General features: G+C 42.0%; 2 protein-coding genes, 1 long non-coding RNA gene and 1 other non-coding gene across 13 annotated transcripts in view; 1 reads left to right on the top strand and 3 right to left on the bottom strand.

Annotated features, from left to right (window-relative positions):
- Positions 1-10,919, bottom strand: part of EAF1 (ELL associated factor 1) — a 14,325-nt gene extending 3,406 nt beyond the window's left edge. Inside the window, exons 1-5 of one of the 2 annotated variants that reach the window (XM_077865275.1) lie at positions 10,695-10,919; positions 8,635-8,729; positions 6,486-6,622; positions 4,607-4,797; positions 2,680-2,913 (exon numbers count right to left, since the gene is read on the bottom strand). In XM_077865275.1, the coding sequence (XP_077721401.1) occupies positions 2,680-2,913; positions 4,607-4,797; positions 6,486-6,622; positions 8,635-8,729; positions 10,695-10,797 (760 nt within the window). In that variant the 5' untranslated portion in view covers positions 10,798-10,919. Of the gene's footprint in view, positions 1-2,679; positions 2,914-4,606; positions 4,798-6,485; positions 6,623-8,634; positions 8,730-9,348; positions 9,389-10,694 lie in introns of those variants that run through there. The other variant, XM_077865276.1, reaches the window with a different exon arrangement.
- METTL6 (methyltransferase 6, tRNA N3-cytidine) lies at positions 10,422-25,009 on the top strand. 9 transcript variants are annotated; one of them, XM_077865283.1, is made up of 6 exons: positions 10,422-10,439; positions 11,890-12,281; positions 13,143-13,274; positions 16,592-16,762; positions 23,254-23,395; positions 24,700-25,009. In XM_077865283.1, exons 2-6 carry the CDS (start codon positions 12,057-12,059, stop codon positions 24,852-24,854), a joined length of 825 nt encoding a protein of 274 aa, XP_077721409.1. In that variant the 5' UTR covers positions 10,422-10,439; positions 11,890-12,056; the 3' UTR covers positions 24,855-25,009. The 9 variants fall into 9 exon arrangements, with proteins under 9 accessions (XP_077721409.1, XP_077721408.1, XP_077721407.1 ...); XM_077865282.1 differs by having other exon boundaries at positions 10,439-10,459; XM_077865281.1 differs by lacking the exon at positions 10,422-10,439 and adding an exon at positions 11,034-11,183.
- Positions 12,554-25,009, bottom strand: part of LOC144293930 (uncharacterized) — a 31,205-nt gene continuing 18,749 nt past the window's right edge. The window contains exon 3 of the long non-coding RNA XR_013361284.1: positions 12,554-12,968. This is a non-coding gene — a long non-coding RNA (uncharacterized LOC144293930). The remainder of the gene's footprint in view (positions 12,969-25,009) is intronic.
- On the bottom strand, positions 17,853-17,959 carry LOC144294428 (U6 spliceosomal RNA). Its single transcript, XR_013361808.1, has one exon. It is a non-coding gene; the product is annotated as a U6 spliceosomal RNA (small nuclear RNA).

Genomic DNA, 25,009 nt, shown 5'->3' with positions numbered 1-25,009 from the left:
CCACAAGTCTTTGTATGACTGCCTTGGTTATCACACTACAGTAAAACCAAGCCAATTCTAGTTAATTAGGGAGGAAAATCGATTTCGTTCAGTGACAAAACTAATGTAGTCAATGTTTTTAAAGAAATGCTATTCCTGGTATCTACAAAGCATGGCAATGCTGCTTCCTGGGGTAGAAACAGGTGAGGAGCAGGCCAGACAGTTTTTAAATGTGTTAATGAATAGCAAGAAAGCATTTATAAATAACTGATTCATGATCTACAATTGTTCATATTAAGTTGCTTTATAAATGCTAAAATAGCACAGTTAGGCCTCCTGTTAAGGAAGCTGAATACTGTTGATACCAGGAACACGCTAATCCAGGATCCCCTCTGGGGCACCTCTGTACAATATACTCATGTTACTTTAAACCTCAATTCAACTAATGAGCTTTTATGAAGCCTCATTTTTTAGTGTGCAGAATTTAGGTCTTAGGAGTGAAGAAAAGAAATACTCAACATTTCAGTACCAGATGATTACAAGAATGAACTACCATAGGACTAGACTGCTGATCCCTAGGCCAGCTCTTCTCAGAGTTTGTTCTGAGGACCCTGGGGTCCAAGGCCCCTACAGGAAGGTACTTCCCTTTTACTACATGCCTGTGTGACACCAGATTTTCCTCATAACAATGCAGAAGCAGGTGTAGAATCCAGCTTTCTACTAAGCCAGACATTAAAGAGATTCATAAAATTTTAAAGCAATGTTATTCTTCTTACTAAATATTTTGATTGGGGGCAGCCTGGGTGGCTCAGCAGTTTAGCGCCACCTTCAGCCCAGGGCATGATCCTGGAGACCCAGGATTGAGTCCCAGGTTGGGCTCCCTGCATGGAGTCTGCTTCTCCCTCTGCCTGTGTCTCTGCCTCTCTCTCTCATAAATAAATAAATCTTAAAAAAAAAAAAAAAGAAAATCTAAAAAACTTTTTTTGATTGGAAAATTTTCATAAAAATGTTACTTTTGTTAACGTGGTAGTTTTTATTATTATTTTAAGATTTTATTTATTCATGAGAGACACAGAGAGAGAGAGAGAGAGATGCAGAGACATAGGCAGAAGGGGAAACAGGCTCCATATAGGGAGCCCAATGTGGGACTCCATCCAGGATCACACCCTGGGCTGCAGGCAGGCACTCAACCGCTGAGCCACCCAGGGATCCCCAATCCATTTATTTTGGAAGAGAGAAAATATACTTTAGGTTACTACTCAGGAAAACAATATTATGATTACTTTATATGTTTATATACAAAGGTTAGCAAATTTGCACTATTTACTGTGATTTTAGGGTTTCTAAGTTGGTTCCAGTTGACAGCCCTGGTTTAAATAACTCTAGTGCTTTACTGTATATGAGACATGCAAAGTTAAGGTCTTGCTACAGAACAGGATGACTTGGAGCCGTAAGGAGTTAAAAGGATTTTAAGACACTGGTAAGCAGGTAACATCCACAGTGCCAGTTTTTTGCTCTTTTTTTTTTCCTAGGAGGAAAGAATAATTTAGCATTAACTGGGCAAAATTAAAAACTGACCTAAAGCCATAGTAGCTATCTGGTACTTTTCCACTGTGAACACCAAACTCCCAATGTGAAATTTCTGATCTCTAGCCAACTGAGAAGAGCACCAAAGCAGACCCTGATCCTGATCCCCAGAATGTAGGCCCACAGAATGGGATAGCAGACAATATCCTTAACGGATACCCTAACAGTGTTGAACTCACTCAAGTAGAAGAGTGGGACCCTGAGTAGTGTTTCTCCAGTAGGGGTGATTTTGTGCCCCAGAGGATATGTGGCCATGCCGTAAGATATTCTGTGTTGACACAACAGGGGGAAAAGGGAGGAAGAAGGGCACCTAGTGCATAGATCCATCCTGCAGTACATATGACTGCCACCACAACAAAGATTTATCTGGCCCACAGTGTCTATAGTACTGAGGTTAAGAATTAGTTTTGCCTGGACCACAGTGGTAGAGTTAACTAAATTAGCCTCTCCCCATTGCTTCCAGACCTTCCAACCTCCTCAAAGGCAGTCATACCAAGTGAGAGCATTAACAAGGATTTGGAGAGAAGGGTGTAGGAACTAGAACTCTTGCAACCTCTATTACATAGAAATTTGTCTTTGTTCTTATTTTGCTCTGCTTTACTTTAGTATCAATTGCATGGAGAGCCACCCAGCCACGGCAACACCCCTTCCTCTCCCTCTTGTCAAAGGCTGGTTGGTTTCCAAATATATCCTAATGGCTCAAGCTCCCAAGTCTGTGGGCTATAGGATCCCATAGTCTGGAGAACAGGGTTCTTGGGGCTGTAAGAAAGAACTGGAGGCAGCGTTCAGTATGGTGGTAGGCAGTGCCCTAAAAGCCTGGTAAATGCAAAAATAAGGAGCCAGGCTGTTCATGTTTCAGCATTTTCCAGAATTCAAAAAACCTCATTTGTGACAGTGGAAAAAAAAGAAGAAAGAACAGACTTTTTAGTTTTGTATGCCCCTTTTTATTACCCTTTGGTAACTTACTCCTTTCTGCTCAAATTTTCTTTGTCAACATGTTTTATGCCTTAAATATCTTTTGGTGCATAGGTTCTGGTGTGAGATAAACAGAAGCCACATCTTTGGCCGGACATGCCACCTCTCTCTGAGCCAAGAAAGGGAGAGGATACTTACTGAGTGTGTTCATGAGCTGGTTGCTTCCTTGCGGCCGGCTGGTTCCGTTGGCTACGGCCGGCCTGCTGTTGTAGGGCTGCTGGTGTGCAGGCAGCGGAGGGGACGCTGGGCCATTGTCCTCACCCCCGCTGCTCGAGCTGTCATCATCACTTCCTGATGAGCTCTCAGAGTCTGAGGAACTGCTCCCACTGCTGCTGCTCATCTGTTCAATAATATCAACTTCGGCCCTCAGCTCTGGAATAAAATGACATAGCATGAGTTAGTGCAGCAACCCCTCTCAAGGCCGCATGCTGAACCTTCTATAAACAGTGAAGTGGCAGGACCAATAGCAAGGAAGAGTAACTTACACTCCTCCTTCCTTAATTCCTTAAAAACATACCAAAAAAATGACTAAAACCAAAACCAACAAAGTAAACTGTCTTCAGAGAGACAATGGAAACATTAACTTCACCCCAAATAACCAAAAAGAAAACAGTATGAGATAAAGACTGTTCTGTGTAAGAAATGGATAAAGTCTATTTGCCTTATCTACTAAAACAAAAAAAAATATTGTGAATTATGAAATTAAAACACCAAATAAGAGAAATATTATGCTAAGGGGTTGAAAAATATTTGACTAGGCACTGGAAGATCTTGATGCTTGTTTCAGCTCTACCTCTCACCAGCAGGGAGACCCCAGTGGGAGTTCATGAATTTTCCAAGACATTAAAAAAAATGCGAGCCAGAGCAGACAGCCTCTGAGGTCCTCTCTGGCTATCCGATCCCACAAAAAAACTGCAAGGGGAACCATGGTAACTAAAGGAAAATGGGGAAACGACATTCCTCCTCTGCCCTCTTTCTATACCTCACTGACACACTACTGTCAGGTACTACCTCTTCTACACATGTACAGCAGGGAAGGAAAAACATGTTTTACCTTTTCAATATCACTGAGAGTACGTTAAGGACACATCATAGGATACATTAAGATGCCAGATTTTCCTGTCCGAATATGCAATGTGGTTTTAAACAAGTATGGTTCCTTTAGGCATAACTGGCAATAACTCACCACTCATAGTCCAATTCCTGATCAACTAAAGTGAAAACTTTAATAAATAGCATTCTAATATCCATGAGGAAAACAAAACCAAGAAATAAAAACAGGAGGTTTAACAAATGTGCACCAGGCAGACTAATTCTGTTTACTAAAAGAGAGCACTTCTATAAGGTAGAAAAGGCAAACTTAAGGACAACTCTTTATCTTTCCCTGTCTACGACTGTTAGAGATTTACTTTTGTTCCATAAAACCTTACAAATCTGAAATACAACACTTAGCCTCATAACTTCCTAAGAGTCTGGACAACTAAAACTACCCACTCACTGTATGGGAAGAAAACTCTTGGCCTTGGAGAGAACCTGGCCAGACCTCTAGGTCTTTCTAGGTGTTAATTCCTTAAAAACATACAATACATACGTTCTCATTTCAAGGTCCCCATAGCACTTTCGTGTTTACATACTTTGTGTTAGTACAAAGCATTGGGGTCCTGGTATTTTAGATGTTCTTCTGACCTAGATACCATACTAACACTGACACATCTGGTTTTCACCCCAACACCTTGGAATTCTCTTCTCCCAAAGCCTTAAAGGCGTGTCATACAGACCTTTGAATGGCAGTCATGCTTGTTTATATCCTGGGCCTCTAAGTAGAAAGCTGCAAAGATAGCCACAACTCCAGTTACTATTCCAAGACCCAGCCTTGTCAAACGAGGTAAGTGGCAACAGCCCTGGCCCACCCTCATCACCTCTGGAATGGTGAACTCTGCAGAAATTTTTTTCATTGGCAGAAAAAGCCTGTGCCATCATGTCAATAGAACAGCCTTGTGATTGCCACAAAAACACCAACACCCCACACCAAGTTGCTATCATAGTTCTAGAAAATGCTGTCTACCTCTTTTGATGTCATCCAGCTGGGGTTCAGGTGAGGGGTTATCTTTCAAGGGGGAAGTTTTGGGTCCAACTGGAGGCTTTGTTGGAGCTCTGAATGGCATAGGTGGTGGAGGTGGTGGTGGCTGTGATGGCTGTGGGGGACGAGTGGGCTGCTGTTCCATTCGGGCTTGGATTTTACTGCTCCCCTCGGCTCTGAAATGAGATAAGGACATTAAATTGGAGGGACAAAAATAGTACTCAACTCTGTTCAGGGGACCAAGTACCTGCAGGTCTCTGCACAACCCTGTGCTCTTTACAGACTACTTCAAAATATTGATGTTTGTAAGTTTATCACAGGAGCTACTCATGCAACAGCTGCCTATTGCATTCCAGTACCACATCCTGCACCAGAGATAGATGAATAAAACACACACACTTGCTGTCCTCAAGGAGCTCACATTTTATAGCAAGCAGATAAAATCAGTATGGAAGACACAATGGGATTATGAAAACCCATTTTTACTAGTAGACAATATGATTATTTATTTGACTTGTGTACAATATAAAGTTGTATTCACAAGTGTATGAGTTACTAAGTAAAACCAGCTCTCAAAATACTGGCTAGTTTGCAGATTTTTGCATGATTTACTGCTTGCTCATCTTGTCACGTGCCAGCTCTTGCAGGCAGACAAGCAAAGCATTCCACCCCAAACTGAGAAAATTCTATTCGTTAACAATTTCTTTTGTAGATGGACTAGCCCAGCAAACTTTGGGCTTTCTAATATTGGTGAGCACACAAATCACCTGGGGAATGTATTTAAAATGCAGATTCTGTCTCAGCAGGTCCTGAAATTCTGCACTTCAAAAAAGCATCCAAGTGATAAAATGCTGCTAATCCACAGATGACACTGAGTAGTGAGAGATATACCCTTGACCATCAGCTGTTGGGGGAATAACAGTGTCACTAGTTTGGGGAGGGAGGTAATTAATACAAATACCTCCCAGGTGGGAGAGGAGCAGGAGCTTGAAAGCCAGCACAGGGCTCAGCTCTGGTGCCAGACTCCAATAAGTCACAAGCTCACTAATAATCAATCTCTGCATCTGTGTGCTTGTCTTAAAGGATAAAATAGCACCCTTCTAAAAGTTCTTAGTAAAGTTAGGTAGGATAATGCATGAAAGCATTTAGGATCGTGTTCAGCACCTCATAACCCATAAATAAACAGTAACTTTTTATTTTTTGTGGAATGAGTAAAGAAAAATGGCTTGAGAAAGCATAAACAGAAAAACATCAATCAGACTGTAACTTTAAGATTTCACAACTGTATTATAGTAATTGCTATATCTCAATGTGAAAAAGAGAACCACTGGGTTGCTTCTATTAATGAAATAAATTTTGACTTTAAAATCGAATTGGCTTTGTATTAGACATGTAATGCCTGTTGAATTAAATATTAAAAGAGCTCACTATTCAAAAAAATAGGCAAAACTTTATTTTGGTATAAATAGCTCAAACACATCTTGTGAAAAATTAGTTATTTTCAATCTAATAAGGAATATATATTACTCAATGATTCTTTCATAATTACAAAGTCTATCAGTTTAAATCTTATCCCTTTAGGTGGTACTATATCAACAATCATGAGATTAACAAAACAGATATAATTGCAAAGTACATCCTTTCCCCAGTGGTTTACATGTTTCAGGTCTTAAAAGCATTATTTCTTTTTATTGCATTTGAGGAAGCGATACTTTACTGATTTGTCAAGAAGACAGACATAGAGCTGTTGAGATTATCAATAGGACACTGAGCACCCAGATGCTCACATCTTTATAAAATAAATGGATAGATAATGCAAAGATATAAAAAACCCACATCAATCTGTATCTGGTTATTTACATACCTTGTTTTCTTGACCTGAATGCTGCTACTGAGTTTTTCCAGCACATATTCACCAGTGTCATGATTAATAATAAGCACACAGTCTTTCTGATAGGGCCGTTTGTTCCCCTTGAACACAGTCATTGGTGGTGTGGATCCCTAAATGCCACGAAAGTAGATGATGATCAAACTAAACACATCAGTTATGAATATCAAAACTGAATTTACAAATGACTATCTCATAAAATCTTTTATCAGAGTTACCCAAATAGAATAAACTGATTCCTTTGGCTTCCTAGGCAAAAAGAACGGGGAAATAGTAATACAGCAAGAATCTGTAACTGTGCAACTGCTTCTCAATAATCAAGAAAGGTAATATAAATTTGCAAAATTACCGTAGATTTTTCTAAGGATTCAAGCTGTGTTACAATTAATGGCAAGATGTGAACTGATAAAAATAGATTAAACACTACTTGGTATTACACTGAGTAGAACTTTCACTATGAGAAGTGAAACTAGTAAGTTATCTCTGTATTTCTTTGTAATTTCAGAGTCTGGTGCTTCCCCTCAAGCCAAGTAACCAACACAGCATTCTCCAAGGGCAGCTGGTTATTCTGCTTGGCTCAGAGTAAGTACATCATGCCACTCAACTGCCTAAGCCCTTCAACTGCTACCCTGTTCCTCTGAGACCAAACAATAAAATCTTTAAACCACACACCTGGCCCTTCTGCCTCACCCTAGACCACTCAGCCCTCGGCTCTGTGGAATTCAGAACAAAAGGTGGCTGGCCTCTCAGGTCCTCAAGCTCTTTTTTGCACACCTTTAACAAGGCTTCTGCCCACAATATCCTGTCCCTTCTCGTTCAGTTACTTACTCTTCATATCTGCTCAAAGGTCACTTCCTTAGAGAAGCTTTCCCTGATTTGGTAAAATAAATGGTTTTTTATATTTCTTTAGTTCCAGGCTATAAGCTCCCCAGGGCCAAGAAATGTACTTGTGTTAAGATTGTATTCTCAGTGCTTAGTAATGGACCACCACATAGTAGGTGCTCGATTAATATTTAACGTATAATACATGACAAATATGGGATTTAATCCCCTGTATAGAATAAAAAACTGCTTGGCTCTTTAACTCCCAATTCATAGGGTAAAAACTTAAGAGTTGGAAGGGACCTTAGAGACCATTTATCTAACCCCTTTATTTTCCATTTGGCAAATGAAGATCCGAAGGGAGATGATGTAACCTGCCAAAGGCAACAAATAATGAAATAGCAGTTGGAGCTGGCAGACAAGTAATTGTTCCTCAGCGCAAAGCTTCTTATCCAGAGCCTTTTCATTCTATCACTGGTTACCAAGACCTTATGCTGTGACATGCAACGACACACGTTCATTAAGAGTATCTGATACTTCAGGGTTTGTGATTCCAGTGCTGCCTTGAGCAAAGCTTCAAAAAAAAATATCTCTGCAAGAAGAGTTCTCAATTTAGCTTTTTTTTTTTTTTTAAAGATTTTATTTATTTATTCATAGAGACAGAGAGAGGCAGAGACACAGGCAGAGGGAGAAGCAGGCATCATACAGAGAGCCTGACATGGGACTCGATCCAGGGTCTCCAGGATCACGCCCTGGGCTGCAGGCGGCGCTAAACCGCTGCGCCACCGTGGCTGCCCTCAATTTAGCTTTTAACTGAGTTCCTCACCCCTACATTAGCTGAATGCTCTGATTTTCTGGTTCTTGCTTAAAACTTTCAGCCTGCACTTTGCCTTTTGCCAGATATACGAAAAATTATCAATCCTGCTCCTGCCTGCCTTAACTCCTGGCTTGCCTGTGCCACACTCCTAAACTGTTGTTGCTATAAACCAACATGGCATCTAGGGCTTTTCTCTTCAGGGGGGGGGAAAAAGCTATGCCAATCTAAAAGAGGGGCTATGTATCCAGATAGGAACCTGGTCTACTTTGTAGCAAATGGGGGGAAAAGGGAGATTGGGGAAAATGGCAAAGAATCATTTTTACTCAAGCACTTGGGAAGCATGAATTCCACCCTACCCCACCCCCAAAATTCCTTTTTTCCTTATGTTGGAACTTTAGAAATCTAGAAGTTTGTAAATAGTAGGAAATTCAAATCGCAATAAAAGAATATGAGGATTCACTGTGATTCCACAGTGCATAAACTTACAGGGATATGTGGCAGTGTAATTGTGACTTCATCTCCTTTGCCAACCTGAAGCTCTCCTTCGCATGAAGTATCTATAGATGCTGGCTTAAAGTCATCTAAAGGGAAAAGCAAAAGAGCATTTATCCACCAAATTACTTATACTAAGCCTCCTGGGCATTCTTATTTAAACATTAATTTTTTTTGTCACTCCAGATAAATGCAAAATACAAATTTAGAATTAAAAAAAAAACCTATTTCATTGTGGAAAATTCCACATATACAAAAGCAAAGAATAGTACAATATGAGCCTCGGTGTCCTGTCACCCAGCTTCAATAATTACCAATTTAGGTACAATTTTGTTTCATCTATACCTCCCACATATTTTCCTCCCATCCCCACTGGATCATTTTGAAGAAAAAAAGCTAGAATTCATATACCATTTTATTAAGCAAAGATACTCCCTTCTCCCAAGTGACAGATGAAAATTAACGCCCCATTATCCATAAGGTGTTTTATTAGGGTTGTTGCGTACAGGATCAAAAGCAAACACAGCATTTTTGAAAGATTCTCTGATTGTTAAGCCCAGTATGAAACATGGAAGGCCACAGTACCACATAAACTGATTTCATTTTGCAAAGAAACTCAAAATCAGAATTTGCCACACTCAACTTCTATAGCTTTAACAAAAATAAAAACACTCTTGTAAAAGTACAGAGCAGATGGCTGAACTGCACCTCCAAAGGTTAATCCTGCCCACATCTCTCAACTGCTGCCAAAGTACAACATGAATAGTCATTTTTCTCCATTTTGACATACACTGGTCTCAAGCTGCAGGCCAGGTGCTTATGTGAAGCCTCTCAAATTCCGCACTGCCCTTCACCCTATTAAACCATCAACTAAGGAAACTGCTCAGGAAATGATGCTCCTGTCACATTCCCCACCCACATCTACCCTCTGAGAAAGCCGATCTGCTGTCAGCAGGAGACACGGTAATGGGAAGGCAAGTGACCACGGAAAGATGGAACTTCATTCTCCCAACACGCCCTCTTCCAATGTGTTGAGTCACTTTTATTAGCTCCTTCGACAAAAACAAGTCTTAACCAGCACGAGCACTACCAAGACGGGAAACCAGGAGCTTGTGAATCACAGAGGGATGCTCCAGTCAGCCCATTCCTAACAGCCGAAACTTCACGCAGGGCCTGGAGTGGACGTGCCCTCCCTCCACAGAGTCTGTAATCACGCAGAAAAGGAAGGTCCAGCATAATGACTACTTGGCTGGTCTTTAGGCCTCCTCCTCGGCTTCCAAACATAGCTCACCAAGCTTTAACTTACTCCAGGCTCACCAATGCTAATTTTATTCGTCGCCCACATGGGGCTTGGTACGGGGTTTAAGTGTGGGTAGGATGGGTGACCTCAAAAGACAGCAGGGTCCGACGAGGCACGCAAAGCTAGAGGGGGGAAGACGCTGACGGAACGCACGGGGGACGCGGATTCTCGGGCTGCCCAGGAGATGGAGCGCAGGCTCGGGGTGGCCCGAACAAAGACGGACGAGGCAAGAAGGCTGAGGAGGGCAGGGAAGAAGGGGATGGAAGGGGAGGGAGGCGACGAGGCTCGCGAGCAGACGGGAAGGGCCCTTTAACCGTGGAGGACCCTGGCGGGGCCCTGGGAAAGGGGGATGGCCCACAGGCGACCTGGAGGCCGACGTGAGGTCACGGTCTTTCCGTAATAAAGAGGGGGGGTCAGTTTCGCATAAGGAAGGGCCGAGTGGGCGGACGAAAAAGCAAGGGGGCCGACCACCTTCGGAAGAAGTATCTGGGATCACAAGGCACAAGAATATAGTTGGGGGTGACGGAGGGTTTGGTTTGGAAGCGAGCTGGGAAAAAGGAGGGGTGGGGGCGGGGGGACTGAGGTCCCGGAGGATCGAGGGGAAGAGAAGGGAGCTGACGTGGGCAGGGGCTTCCAGGGCTTCCAGGGCTTCGGGGGCCGGGGGCCGGGGGCCGGGGGCCGGGGGCCGAGGGAGGGGTCGGGCTGGCAAAGGCGGGGCAGCGGCCGAAAGGGACGCAGGGGAGCGCCGGCTTACAGCGAATGGTGTGGAAAGAGGCCCGCGGCCGCTTCTCGAAGCTCTCCCCGAGCCGCAGGCAGTGCTCCTCGCGGTCCAGCAGCGGGTTCGCGGTCCCGTTCATGGCCCTCGCCGAGCCCCGCGCCCGCACCGGCGCTCTCCCCGCGCAGCCGCGGCCCGAGCTTCCGGCGCCAGCGTCCGGGGGACCGACGCTCCCTGGGCCGCGCTCCGCGGCGCGCGGCGAGCCCAGCCGGCGCCCACCCGGGGCCGGAAGCAGGTCCACTCCTTGGCGGCGGGGCGGGCCGGGCGGGGGAGGCCTGCGCGGAAGCAGGGCCGCGCGACTTCCGGCGGCGGGGCGGGACCTCTGCGTCCGAGGCGGAAGTGGCGGGGGCGGCGCCATGGCTGAGGGTTCCGCCGGGTGAGGTGCCTGAGGCGGGTTTGTCCCCGCGTGGCGGCTCCCCCAGCCGGGCTGAGGGCCGAGGGCGTCCGGCCCTCCCCGATCAGGCGAATGTAAGAACCGACGACGGTGAGCCCGAGAGCGCGGCGAACTAGGTGAACACGGGCCCGGTAGCCAGCGTGGCCGGCTCTCCGCAGGCCCTGGCGGCCGCGGCGGCCTGGTTTCTCCCGAGCGCCCTCCGCCCGACGGCTCCGGCCCCGCGCGTCATTGGCCTCTTCTCCCTCACGCGTTAATGGAGGAGCCGGAGCCCCAGCCCCTGGAAAGCGACGCCCCCACTGGTTCGTGAGACAGCTTCTTGGGAGTGCGATCAGAGACTCAGGCCGCCGGGCTTGGCTCCAAATCTCCCCCCTCCCCCAAAGCGAGTCTCCGATCCTTGGGCGACGGTGACCCCACTTGACCGCCTGTCGCCACCTCGGGAAGCTCTCATGGTTGTTTTAAGTCGCCCCTCGTCGCGGGCACCGAAAACCGATGAGCGTCTTCTCCCTAAGGTTCCTCCGTCAGTCCTTGGGCCTGTCCTTTTTTAAAAAGCAAAGCGGTTTATAATAGTTGACTTGTGGTTCGGTGCGTGAGAGTCCTGGCCGTCTGTCTGAAGGTAGGGACTGCGTCTTGGTCTTTGTGACCGACCTCTTGTGTAGTGGGCCAGGTTGTGTCGAGTCAGCGTCTGAACTGTTTGGTGACAGAAATGTTCTAGAACCACCAACCCAGCGTCTTAAAAACTGTTCTAAAGCCACTAACGGAATCTCCTTTCTCCTGCACAAGGGCTCAGTGCTGCCTGAGAAATCCAATCAGGATTAATCCAATCTTGAGAAACTGCATCCGAAAAAACCCTGCCTCTGTATGTCTGCAATATCAGCTTGGAGTCCTCGGGTTCCTCAGGGATGGAGAGTCCTCAGCACTGTTAACAGTAATGCCTGTCAGTTGAGGAGATGGCTTCTTTGCAAAGAAAAGGGCTGCAGGCAAGGATTCTCAGCTCTGAAGAAGAGGAGAAATTGAAAAGAGATCAAGCTTTGGTGTCCGATTTTAAGCAGCAGAAACTGGAAAAAGAGGCTCAGAAGAACTGGGACCTTTTTTACAAAAGAAATAGTACTAACTTCTTCAAAGATAGACACTGGACCACCCGAGAGTTTGAGGATCTCAGATCCTGTAGAGAGGTAAACTAATATTGCACCTTATTTGAGTTGTTTTTCATTTAAAATGTGAAGAGGAGTGTTTCTTGCATTCCAGTGGGGTAGAGAATTTATGAAGCCTGTCAGAATGCTTTGTTCCCTGGAAACACACTGTTTGGTCTCAAACACAGTTTAGCATTTCCTGGGTTATATAATCTGTAGGAAAGAGAGCTTTAGGAGCCATTTTCGATTTTTCTTTCTTTCTTTTTTTTTAAGATTTTATTTATTTACTCATGTAAATACAGAGAGAGGCAGAGGGAGGAGAAGCAAGTTCCATGCAAGGAGCCCGATGCAGGACTCAATCCCAGGACTCCAGGATCACACCCTGAGCTGAAGGCAGATGCTCAACCACTGAGCCACCCAGACATCCCTATTTTCTATTTCTTCGTCTGAAAGTCGTAAATATTAATTTCATACTGGATGACTTCAGTGAGATTCAGATTCATAAGGATGATGAACACTTTACCATGGCCCCTTGTGTCCTAAGCCTTATCATAACACTGTTGAGGTAGGCATCCTGATTATCCCCACTTGTCCGGTAAAAGTGAAGCGCACAGCTGTGTAAGTGGTCTGGCAATAGAACACGAGTGAGGGGAGGAATCCAGATTTGAGTGCAAGCAGTTTAGTCCCAGAGCCTGTTCTGTTAACCGTTGACACCATACCAAACTGCCCCTGTTGGATGACAAATGAGATATGAGTATTAGCTTTAAGTTATCAATTCATGGGTTTATTGTCGGTTCCCTGGGTCAGAGACCTTGTTTCTCCTGTCCTGAGATGTATTCTTGTAGTTTGCTTTCTCTGTGATGCAGATGTAGCATGCTATGACTTTGGGTTCTGTTTCCTTAGTTTGAAGATCAAAAATTGACTATACTTGAAGCTGGCTGCGGTGTTGGGAACTGTTTATTCCCACTTTTGGAAGATCAGAATATCTTTGCTTATGCCTGTGATTTTTCTCCAAGAGCAGTTGAATATGTCAAGGTTGGTGCTCCATCCATATATTCTGTTGTGTTGCTCTTTTTCTTAGATTTCTCTGACCTCCCTTCTCTACTCATTTGCCTAATTCCAGTCCTCTCATTGAAGCTAACCAGCCGTGATCACTATGGATGTGTTTTTCCTATTTAATGCATATATAGTACATACAGAAAACATAGCTTTACTCAGAAAAGTAGAAGGAATTACCAAAATGACACTCATATACTTAAACCCAGATTTAATGATTGGCAGCATTTTGCCACATTTGCTTTATAGACATTTTTTTGCTGAACTATTTTAAGATTTTACTTATTTATGGGCAGATAGAGCAAAGCACAGGTGCATGCAAGAAGGGGGAGAGGCAGAGGGAAAGGGGGAGAGAGCATCTCAAGCAAACTCTATGCTGAGTGCAGCACACTATGAGGGGCTCCATCTCACAGCCCTGAGATCATGACCTGAGCTGAAATCAAGAGTTGGATGCCTGACTGAGCCACTCGGGTGCCTCTGCTGAACTATTTTAAATTATAGATGTCAATACACTTCCCTCCTAAATATGTCTGCGTACATATTCCAAAAAATAAGGGGCTTCTTTGTATGACTGCAATGCACTTAATTATATCTAACAAAATAACTATAATCCACTAATGTACAGATTCAGATTTACCCAAGTAGTCCCAGGTATCTTTTATACCTGTATTTAGTCAAGGACTACATCTTGAACTTCTTAATGTACCTTAAATCTCCTTAACCTAAAACATTCCTGCCCTTTCCCTTGACCTTTTCCCCATTGGCATTGAGTTTTTGAAGGGCAAGCCATTTTCTGTAATACAGTCCCACGTTCCGAATTGGTCTGTTTCTTTATATCATTGTTAACTTGTTTCTTAATCTCCTGTTTTTCCTGTAAAGTAGAAGTTAGATTCCTATCACGTAAAATATATTTTTGGCAAAAAATACTATAATAGGTGATGGTGTATCTTTGTTATTTTATCCTGTCAGGAGGCATTAACGTCTGGTAACCTCAGTATATACATCATGCTAGCTTTAGATTTGGTCACTGGGTTAAGGTAGTAACTTCCTAATTCCTACCTAAAAGATACTTCCTAAGGGGTACCAATATTTACCTTTTGCCATTAACAAATATGTGGGAGATACTTTGCCAAAAACCTAATTTTCCATCAGCCTTCCACAGTTTTAGCATCCATTAGAAGTTCTTTGTTGTTTTTAAAGATTTTATTTATTTTATTTTATTTTTTTATTTTTTTATTTTTTTGATTTTATTTATTTTAGAGAGAAAGTGTTGAGGGGATGGTGTGGGCAGAGGCAGATGGGGAAGGAGAGGGACAAGCAGACTCTGTGCTTAGCACAGAGCCAGTTGTGGGACTGATCCCACAATCCCTGAAGATCATGACCTGAGCCGAAATCAAGAGTCAGACTCTCTACTAACTGAGCCACCCAGGCATCCCTGGAAGTTTTTTTAATAGTAGTATCACGTTGCATCAGATGGAGCACCATCCTCTGTGTGAGAACCCCCTGGTGCTCCTGGAGGAGACCCCTACAAATGGGTGGGAATGCCCCTGTTACTTTAGCCCCCACTCAGTCTCCAGCAGTTTTATCAAATTTCTAGTTTTACTAGTCTGGAGGCTTCTGCCTCAGTAAGCAAATGCTTAGGTCCTGTCTCTCCCAGAAGGCCATTGTCTGTCTCCATATTTCAGGATGACTGGTGGTTCTTTGGGCTCTGTTCTGTGATGGACTCACAAAAACGTCATTACTTTGCTATCTATCCATCTTTTTTCTTACTATAGGATGGGAGCTACATTTTTATACTTCTATACATCTTTGAACTGAAACCGGAAGACCTTTAATTCATCTGGGTAACCAGTCTCTAACAGTGTAGAACTAGTTGTTCAAACACAGTAAATTGAATAAGAAATTCCTTTTTTTTTCCCTGATAATTGTTACTTTTATTATCTACTTTTTATATATACTTGTCATCTTTGTTACCTGTTTTTTTGTCATACGCAGTACTAAATTCCTCTGTATACGTGGGTCTGTCTGTTCTGCCTCATTTATTTGTCCCCCTTCAGACCTCATTGCTTTAGTATTACATTTTGTAAAATGTTTTGATGTCAGTCATGTAAATCCCCCTTCATTGTTCTTCAATTTAAAAATTGGCTATTCCTAAAGATTTGCTTCCAGATGAATTAAATTTGCCTTGTCAAGTTTCTAGAAATCCATTAGGATTCTGTTGAGAGTGCATTGGATTTAGAAGTGGAATTATAGGGAAGTCTGGGTGGCTCAGCAGTTAAGCGTCTGCCTTCAGCCCATGGCGTGATCCTGGAGTCCTAGGATTGAGTTCCACATCGGGCTCCCTGCATGGAGCCTTCTTCTCCCTCTGCCTATGTCTCTGCCTCTCTCTATCTCTGTGTCGCGAATGAATGAATGAATAAATGAAATCTGTAAAAAAAAAAAAGTGGAATTATAGATACAAATTGGTATCTTTTCAATATCGAATCTTCCCATCCAGTACCTTCGTATCTGTTTATTCAAGTCGTCATTCACACTAAAGAGAAAAATTTAATGTGTTTTTTTTTTTAAGATTTTTATTTATTCATAGAGACACACAGAGAGAGAGAGGCAGGCTCCATGCAGGGAGCCTCCGATCCCGGGCCTCCAGGATCACACCCCAGGCTGCAGGCGGCGCTAAACCGCTGCGCCACAGGGGCTGCCCATTTAATGGGTTTTTATTATGCTCTTGTAACACCTTATACTTACTCTTTTTTTATGATACTTTTATATATTATCTTTTCTTGTAATGCTTTTAAACCACCATCCACAAAGTTGTGGTAAAAAAAAAGAAAGAAAAAGAAAAGTCAGGCTGCCTCAAGGGAAGCTATGCCCTGAAGAACTGTGGGAACATCTCCATGAGTGGATTTGGAAGGACTTCTCAGAGGATTTAGGCATATAGTGGGTGAATCAAAGGATTAAGGAAGCACAGGTCAGTTTTGACTTTTCGTCCCTTTAGAGATACATGCTTCTAGAATGCTAAGTTTTGAATGTGACAGCTTGTGTCTCTCCTCAGTTAAAGATAATTTGTTAAAACGAAATATTGATCCTCATAGCAATATTGAATATTACATGCTTTAGTGTGCAAATGGTGTATCACTCAGTTTTACCCAGTATCAAAGTGATTTTAATTTTTGTGCAGCAGTGCACAAGTGGAAATAGGATCTTTTATTTTTCTTCCTTTGGGTCTCCTTTTGATGCTTTATTTTTCTATGTGTGTCAACATGGATGTTGCATTAAAACTTTTTTTTCTCTTCTAGCAAAATCCTTTATATGACTCAGAAAGATGCAAGGTGTTCCAGTGTGATCTAACCAAAGATGACCTTCTGGAACATGTGCCCCCAGAATCTGTGGATGTTGTCATGTTGATATTTGTACTCTCTGCTGTTCACCCTGATAAGATGCACCTTGTCTTACAAAATATTTACCAGGTTAGTGATTTGGAGCCTAGAGGTTGGACATCCTGATCTTTTTGCTTACCTCCCTTCTGAGGCTCATGTCTGGAGTCAGAGTCTCCTCATTCTCACTAAGTATAGAACATGTAGTTGGGTATGGAAAGATATTCTTCTACATCAAACATTGACCCTAAATTCTGATTTGTCTGGTAGCCATCACTGCTCTTCAGATCTTGGCCAGCCTTGGAACAAGGATGATTTTGCAATTATTTCGGCTCTCTGTGTGTAATAACATGCAGATATGCCCTGCTCTAAAGTGAAGGGAGGATATGGTTCAGTGGTCAAGAACCATCCAGCGCCAGAGTGCCTAGAGACAAAACCTGGCTTCCCTGTTTAAATAATTCCTTTACCTCCCTGAGCCTCAGTTTCATTACTTAAAGAATACTGAGCTACTAGATTGTATGAAATAGATGAGATATGTATAAAGTGTTGAGCACATTGCCTAGAACATGGTAAGTGTTCTTTAAAAGTCAGCCATTTTTACTATCATCATGGTTACTAGACTGAGGAGAACCCAAACAGCTCTGGCCATTACGAGGCTACTGTAGCATTGGGGAAGTAAAGGGACACTCTTAAGTCGTGTGATTCAAGAAAGACAAATCACCTCACCTTCCTTGGGCATCAGTTTCCTTGGCTGTAAAATGGGGATGTCTCTCAGTTACTGAGAGATATAGATGAGATCACGAATGAGGCTATTTTGTAAACTATAGTGGAATTTCTCTTATATCTACGGCAACAGTGTTATTCATTTAAAAATCAACTAATCAAGAAATCAAAAAAGGTACATTCACCTTAAACATTTTGTTTAATGAACACCCAATGCTCATTTGATGAGCACCCAATGCTCATCCCATCAAGTGCCCTCAGTGCCTATCACCCAGTTACCCCATCTCTCCCACCCACCTCCCCGTCACTACCCTTTGTTCGTTTCTCAGAGTTAGGAGTCTCTCATGTTTTGTCGCCCTCTAATTTTTCTCACTCATTTTCCCTCCTTTCCCTTATAATCCCTTTCACTATTTCTTATATTTCTCGTATGAGTGAAACCATATGATGATTGTCCTTCTCAAAAAATATGGAGCACTTCACGAATTTGCATGTCATCCATGCGCAGGGGCCATGCTAATCTTCTCTGTATCATTCCAATTTTAGTATATGTGCTGCCAAAGCGAGCACAGCATTTGGTTTCTTTAAAATTAGAGCAAAGGGTGCCTGGGTGGCTCATTCAGTTCAGTATCTGCCGTCAGGTCAGGTCATGATCCTGGCATCTAGCCCTGCATCAAGCTCTCCGCTCAGTGGGGAGTCTGTTTCTCCCTCTGCCCCCTCCCCCTACTCGTGTTCATGTGCTCTCTCTCAAATAAATAAACAATTTTGTAGTGGATCGAAGACTTAAAAACAAGTGGAAAGTAACGTGAGGGCAGAGTTGTTTTTTTGTTTTAAGATTTTATTTATTCATGAGAGACAGAGAGAGGCAGAGACACAGGCAGAGGTAGAAGCAGGCTCCATGCAGGGAGCCCGATGTGGGACCCGATCCCAGGTCTCCAGGATCACGCCCTGGGCTGAAGGCAGGCGCTAAACCGCTGAGCCACCTGGGCTGCCTAAGGGCAGAGTTTTTATATTTTTACTCATATTTAGCCTTGATTCTCCCGCAGCTAATTAAATAGCGGTTTGTTTAGTGCTTTTTTTAAATCAGTCTTTCCAAAAGTATTGAATGTACTTTTCATAGAAAATAAGAATGCTCATTATTTGCATATTGCATTGTTTATGTATTCCTATATAATTTTAAATCTAAGTACAGCTGGCATAAGTAAGTTTGGGAACCAACACAGCAGCTCACCCGGGAGCCATTAAAATGCGAGGGCATACAATCTAAACAGCCTGTAAGTCTCACCTGTTCAGTGAGTCAGGGGTTTCAGTCAGTCTGCTTTATGAAGGGAGAGAAGAACATTCAGCAAGTTGAAAAAATAGAGTTTTAAATGTTTTTTAAGTAGTAAGGTGGAAATTTCAAGACCTAGAAACCTGTTAGTAATTATTCTCACTTAGTATCTTAAGGAATTCAGATATTGCCATCTTGGTTTCAGCTCTCTGCTTATGAGGTTTTGTAAGGTTTTTTCCTCCTTCCTTCCCCATTCCCTGCCCATGGTATCTAAGCAGATGAGAAGGTAGCATGTACCCACAAATGGGCATGGACCTGAAGCTGGGTGAAGAGGGAAGAGAGGGCATCAGGGAAGAGATGGTAGGATCACCTGATTTGAAAATCCAGGTGAGGGCAAAGGATGAATAAAGATGGAGAACTACAGAAGAAGCTGGAAAGATGGTTGAGGGGGATGACCAGGGTGACTAGTATAAAATGAGAGACCAGAGGTATTACACTTTTTGGTGTTGACAAGACTTGAGGATATTACTATGGGAGTAAGTGGTTTAGAGGGTGGAGGACAGGGTCTTGGAAGAGAGAAGCTCAAGTCATTAAGAAGCCAGCATATTTGGAAGGATAATCTGCATATATTGAAATTGCTCAAAACTAATGAGTAGTATTGAGGATAGGATTAAAAACCAGAAGTTATATTCACTCATGAAACAGGGAAATGACCCTGGAACTAATAGATGACAATAACATTAAGGGATAAGATGAAATGATGTGATGACACATCATCGGATGCCAGGGGTTTTAGGGAGGAAAGAGAATACAGGAGAAAGTAGCGTGAGAAGCATAGAGGACACTAACCTCATCTCCAAGCCCAATGGTACAAGGGTCAGTAAAGAGAACACAGCCCTGACTTGAGAGGTTGCAGGGAAAACAGAGTCCTCAGGGGACAGTTTGTTAGCACAGGAATCTGAAAGGAACATTCAGAAGAGATGGATACTAGTGATTGTACTGATGAGGAGTTTCAGGAATGGGAGAGAAGTAGGAGACAGGGACAGAACAAGAAGTATCTAGAACTTTATGGGGATGAGAGTGCCTACTATCAGTACTTCTTTTCAGAATTACTCTGGAGGTCCTAATCAGCTCAAAAAGAAGGGAAAAAGATAAGAGAAAACTATTTGCAGACCATTGTCTAATTAGAAAATATTAAAAGATGACAAAACTATAAGATGAATGTAATGTACTTAAAATGTCACTTAGCTATACACCTATAAAAGAGTAACATGCATTGTACAATTTTACTTTTCCATTTAATATTACACATTTTATTTGTTTTTTTGTTTGATGTGGAGTTTTTTGGTAGGGTTTTTTTTTTTCCTGAGCAGTTTAACAAGCTGGTTCTAAGTTTACATGAAAGAAAAAAGGGTCAAAACACTCCTGAAGAAGAATGAGATGGGAAAAATTTATACTCTACCAGATATAAGGACTAACTACTGCTGCAGTAATTAAGACAGAATGGTATTGACAGAGGGACAGAAATAACGAATGTGATAGCTTAAAAACTAAACCTATGCATAAATAGAAATTTGCTGTATGATGGAGGTGATGATGAAGATCACTGGGAAAAGGATTGTTGAGTGAGTACTGCTGGGACCACTGGGTGTCTTTGCAGGAGAAAGCGAAATTGTCCTCACATCCTATATAAAAATTGTTCTCGGATCAAGACTTAAATGGAAAAGACAAATTTAAGTCTTTCAGAAGAAAATAAAAGAAAAAAATCTTTGTAACCTCTGACTGGGGAAAAGTTTCTCAAGACCCAAAGCATTCTAAGCATAAAGATGATCATAAGAGTAGGAGCTGCTGTCTTCAAGACCATATAATACAAAGGAATTTTAAAAACAACTTGGAGAAAGTAACTTAAAGTTTATACAACGAAAGATTAGTATCCAGAATATGTGAGGAATTCCCATCTAAGAAAGATAAGCAAATTAACAGAAGAATGGCAAACATGAATAGTTGTTTTATTGAAGAGAACACACATATGAAAAGATAACCTCAGTAACCCAGAAAATGTAAAATAAAACCCCAATGAGACACTGTTAGATTAACAAAATTAAGAAGTCTGACAAAGCTCAGTATTGATGGAGGATATGCCTATTCTTGATTTAAATGGAAATGTAGAATATACTATCTACATTTTAATAATAAAATGCTATGTATATTTTTTGGGGTTGAGCTGTCTCAGTCCACACTTGGCCCCCATTATAACCTTTCTTTAGTAATAAATTCCATTTCAGCAATGCTTTCTATTTTTACCCCCTAATAGAAATCTTTTTTATGCTGATCCGGAATGAGTTTTTAGTGGATTGCATCTCTCTGCCATCATACATAGTCACATAGTGACTGGCTCATTAATTTCAAATCACGTGCTTCATCAGGAAATTACCAGAGGAGTAGCTAGCTATCTCTCAGCCTCTGATAATAGTAAGACACCCTTTGGGCAGCTCTGAGGCTTTGCACAAACAACCACAGTAATAAGCTGTTGTAAGGTAGATGTAATTACTATAGGATTTAAACTACCTAAGTGTAAAATGAAAGACAGCCTTAAAGTTGAATTCCCTCATTTTTGGAATAGAATGATGAAGTAAAAATAGACAAAACTTGTCATCAGAGGACTGGGTATTTGTATTCCAATGCCAACAGCTTGCCTGGAAACCTCAGGCAAGTCACCTCTACTCCGAGCCTTACCTACCCTACTTCTCAGAGTTAGAGAATGAAAGAACATGATGGTGAGAGTACAGTATCAAGATCAAAGAAGGCATTAGTATCAGACTTACTATTTTATGGACAAGAAGACACAGGGATGTAATTTGCTCAAGGTCATTCAACTAGTTATGGAAGAACTGGGATATGAATCAAGATTTCCAAATTCCTGAGTGTTTCTTTCCACAGTCCCAAGTAGCCCTTCCTTCCTTCTAGATTAAGAATAAGTCTTTTTTTATATAAACTAATTTTTTCAGAATTTCCCTTGCAATCATTCACATTTTTTTAAAACTTAGCATTTCAGACTAAGCTAAGGTAGGTGTATATATCCAAGAGGCTCTTTACAGACAAGTTTAAAATGCATGCTCGTGTTGATAAGAATTTACTAAATGAAAAAAAAAAAAAGAATTTACTAAATGAGGAAATCTGCAGCACACTTGGAAGTATTAGGGACAATCTTTCATACTCTCTTCAGAAGAGAAAGGTCAAACTGCGTCAGAAACCTATTATAATAGTTATGTCGTGTCTTAAAAATCATCTTACTGATGTGATGAATCAGAATAAGATTTAATAAAATTAGTGCCCCCCTTTAAAGTCCACTCATATTTGGTAGTGTTAATGCGGTTTGAAAGAATCTCATATAAAAAGCAAATGTCGGGCAGCCCCGGTGGCACAGCGTTTAGCGCCGCCTGCAGCCCAGGGCGTGATCCTGGAGATCCTGGATCGAGTCCCACGTCGGGCTCTCTGCATGGAGCCTGCTTCTCCCTCTGCCTGTGTCTCTGCCTCTCTCTCTCTCTCTCTCTCTCTCTCTGTCTCTATGAATAAATAAATAAAATCTTTAAAAAAAATAAAATAAAAAGCAAATGTCAGTACGTACCACTTTCTATTCATTCTGAAAAGCATATGCTATTTGCTTTGCAAGATAGAGGCAATTATACCCACACCCTGCTGATCCACCTCCCAGTTTTTGAGACACCCATTCTGTGACACATCTCTGAAAGGCTTTAAGTGAGGGCTTCCTAGCTGGGCCTGTCACTGATCCCCGTCCCTACACTACTGCACTGGTCTGAGGATCTCCTATCAAAAAATGCAGCACATGGGAAGAATACTGTTACCCCCTCCCCTCTCTGTCTTGTTAGTAGTGTGAATGGAATTGGAATAACACCTCATCCAGGTCCAGGGCTAACAGATGTCTCTGATTCTATAATATGCTGCCTTTGATCCAAATGTGAGTCTTGAGTCCCACACATACTAGCTGATGTGTGAATTGTGGAGAAATCACACTTATTTTTACCTGATGTCAATTTCCTCATCTCACATGAGGCAATCACTCCATCCTTCCTCCCTCCTATCTGAGAAACTACAGAGTGCTATTAGCTATCATTAGTATGGTGGGTAAGGTATGCATAGTTGTAGCACAGTGAACCCCATGTTGACACTCAGAATGAAGCCAGCCAGAATCATTAAGAAGATAAAAATAACATTTTTTTAAAGGGACAATTTAATCCAGGATCCTATACTAGGAGATGGCTAAAAATGTTGGGAGAACATGCTTTAAAGGAGCCAACACTATTTCTTTTAATATCATTAACATTTAATTGTATGACCCTGGACCTTGTAAGGGCTCAGGAGGTATCCCATGAATATGTGGGGCCATGCAGGTGTTGCTATACCTTTGATTAAGGAGGATCTTTTTCCTTCATGCTTTGGGTGGTTCAGTCTGGTTTCTTTCATAATTATCACAGATGTAAGTTATTTTAATACCTGAATCAATCAGGTTTTGTTTTGAGTAGTTTTATTTGAGCCGTCAACGTGTTAAGTGCTACCTGCTTTTGTTTCATAGGTATTGAAACCAGGCAAAAGTGTCTTGTTTCGTGACTATGGGCTGTATGATCATGCCATGCTCAGGTTTAAAGCTGGCAGCAAACTTGGGGAAAACTTTTATGCTAGACAAGATGGAACAAGATCATATTTTTTTACTGATGGTAAGGTCAATAGAATTTGCTTTTATTTCTGTTTACTTGTTTGCATTATCATTGTGGTTCTGGGTGGGAATGGGAGCAACAACACGTAGCACATGCACAAGGTCCTGGCTGGAACAGTCTCCAGTACACACCACTTAGCCAGCACCAGGGATGATAGGGACATAGCTATGACCGTGGTGAGCTCTCAAGCCTCCTCTGGTCACAGTATCTAGTTAATGAACCTGGGTTAATGGACAGCCTCTGACATGCCACATGTATAACCTACCAGGAACTGTGCTGGAAAAGGGGGAGGGCAAATCAGGATCTTCACTTTGTTCAGGCACGAATAAAACAAGGCTGGCTCAGTCGGAGGAGCATGCAGCTCTTGATCTCAAGGTTGTGAGTTTGAGCCCCACATTGGGTGTAGAGATTACTTTTTTGAAAAGAAAAAGGTAAATAAACTTAAAAAAATAACATGTGTACAAGTAGGACTGTATAATGCCTGGAGGTTACCTTCCCAGGTCACAAAGGCAAGACACTTTTCTCTATAAAGGTTTTAAGTAAACAAGTTTGCTATAAAGGGGTCTTAAACATTTGTACATCTTGCAATGAAATATTCTTTTGTGTTTAAAATGAAATAAAAAATGAGTGGCCTTAAAATTTTTAAAAAATGAGTGATTACCTTTATGACTGCGAAGTTAAAAATGTCAGGTGAAAATTAAAAATTTGTTTTAATGTTTCTGATTTCATGAAATCTGAGTAAACCAATTGTAAATAACTGAGAAGACACATTGAGGTCTACAGAGTGCTTCAGAACACATTCTTCAGAGTAATGCTCTAAGAGTCTTATTTTTACTATGTAGCCATTCTATTTGATTTTAGACAATAGTGATGTATTACTTGGGTTCAATTTTCCTGAGGGTGTATCACCAAAAAGTGACGGTTTTCCCCAGTCTGGTCACAGATTTTCCGCCATCATGTTAGGCTAGATGAAGTACTTGATACAAACATACTGACACGTGAAAACTTGGTATAAATCTAGCCAGTTTGGAATTTTGTTTCTTTTCACTTGGACTTTTGTATTTGAGGACTCACAATAATAGGGCAAGGTGGACTCCAGGTTTTCCTTCAACTTTTCTGGACCAGTTATTTAGTTAAGGTTTTCTATCTGAGTGTAAGATGACAAGTAGGAATGTTACTTTCCAAAACAAAACCATCTAGAAATTATAGCATGAAATATCCCAGTGAGCACCCCCTCTTTACCACTGCAGAGCAAATGTAGTAGTATCGAGGCCTTGAGCATTGTTGATCTGCTTGCCTTACAGAATTCCTGGCTCGGCTCTTTACGGACACAGGTTACGAAGAAGTGGTGAATGAGTATGTGTTTCGTGAGACGGTGAACAAAAAAGAAGGCCTGTGTGTGCCAAGGGTTTTCCTTCAGAGCAAATTCCGAAAGTGTCCTAAGAACCCAACTCCATGACCATGGGCTGGGTCACAAATTGTGACCTTTCATGAGGTTGACATTTGTGCCTCCGCTTGAAGAGGAAAGGTTAAAGCCACTATTTTGTATATTTTTATATCTCAACCTTTTAAAATGAGTATATATAATTTTTATATTAAAAAATAGCAAGCGTG

This window comes from Canis aureus, chromosome 22 (assembly GCF_053574225.1).
Source record: "Canis aureus isolate CA01 chromosome 22, VMU_Caureus_v.1.0, whole genome shotgun sequence".
NCBI classification, from domain to species: Eukaryota; Metazoa; Chordata; class Mammalia; order Carnivora; family Canidae; genus Canis; species Canis aureus.
The sequence above is the reverse complement of the archived record's forward strand: the minus strand, read 5'-3'. Positions and strand labels throughout refer to the sequence as shown.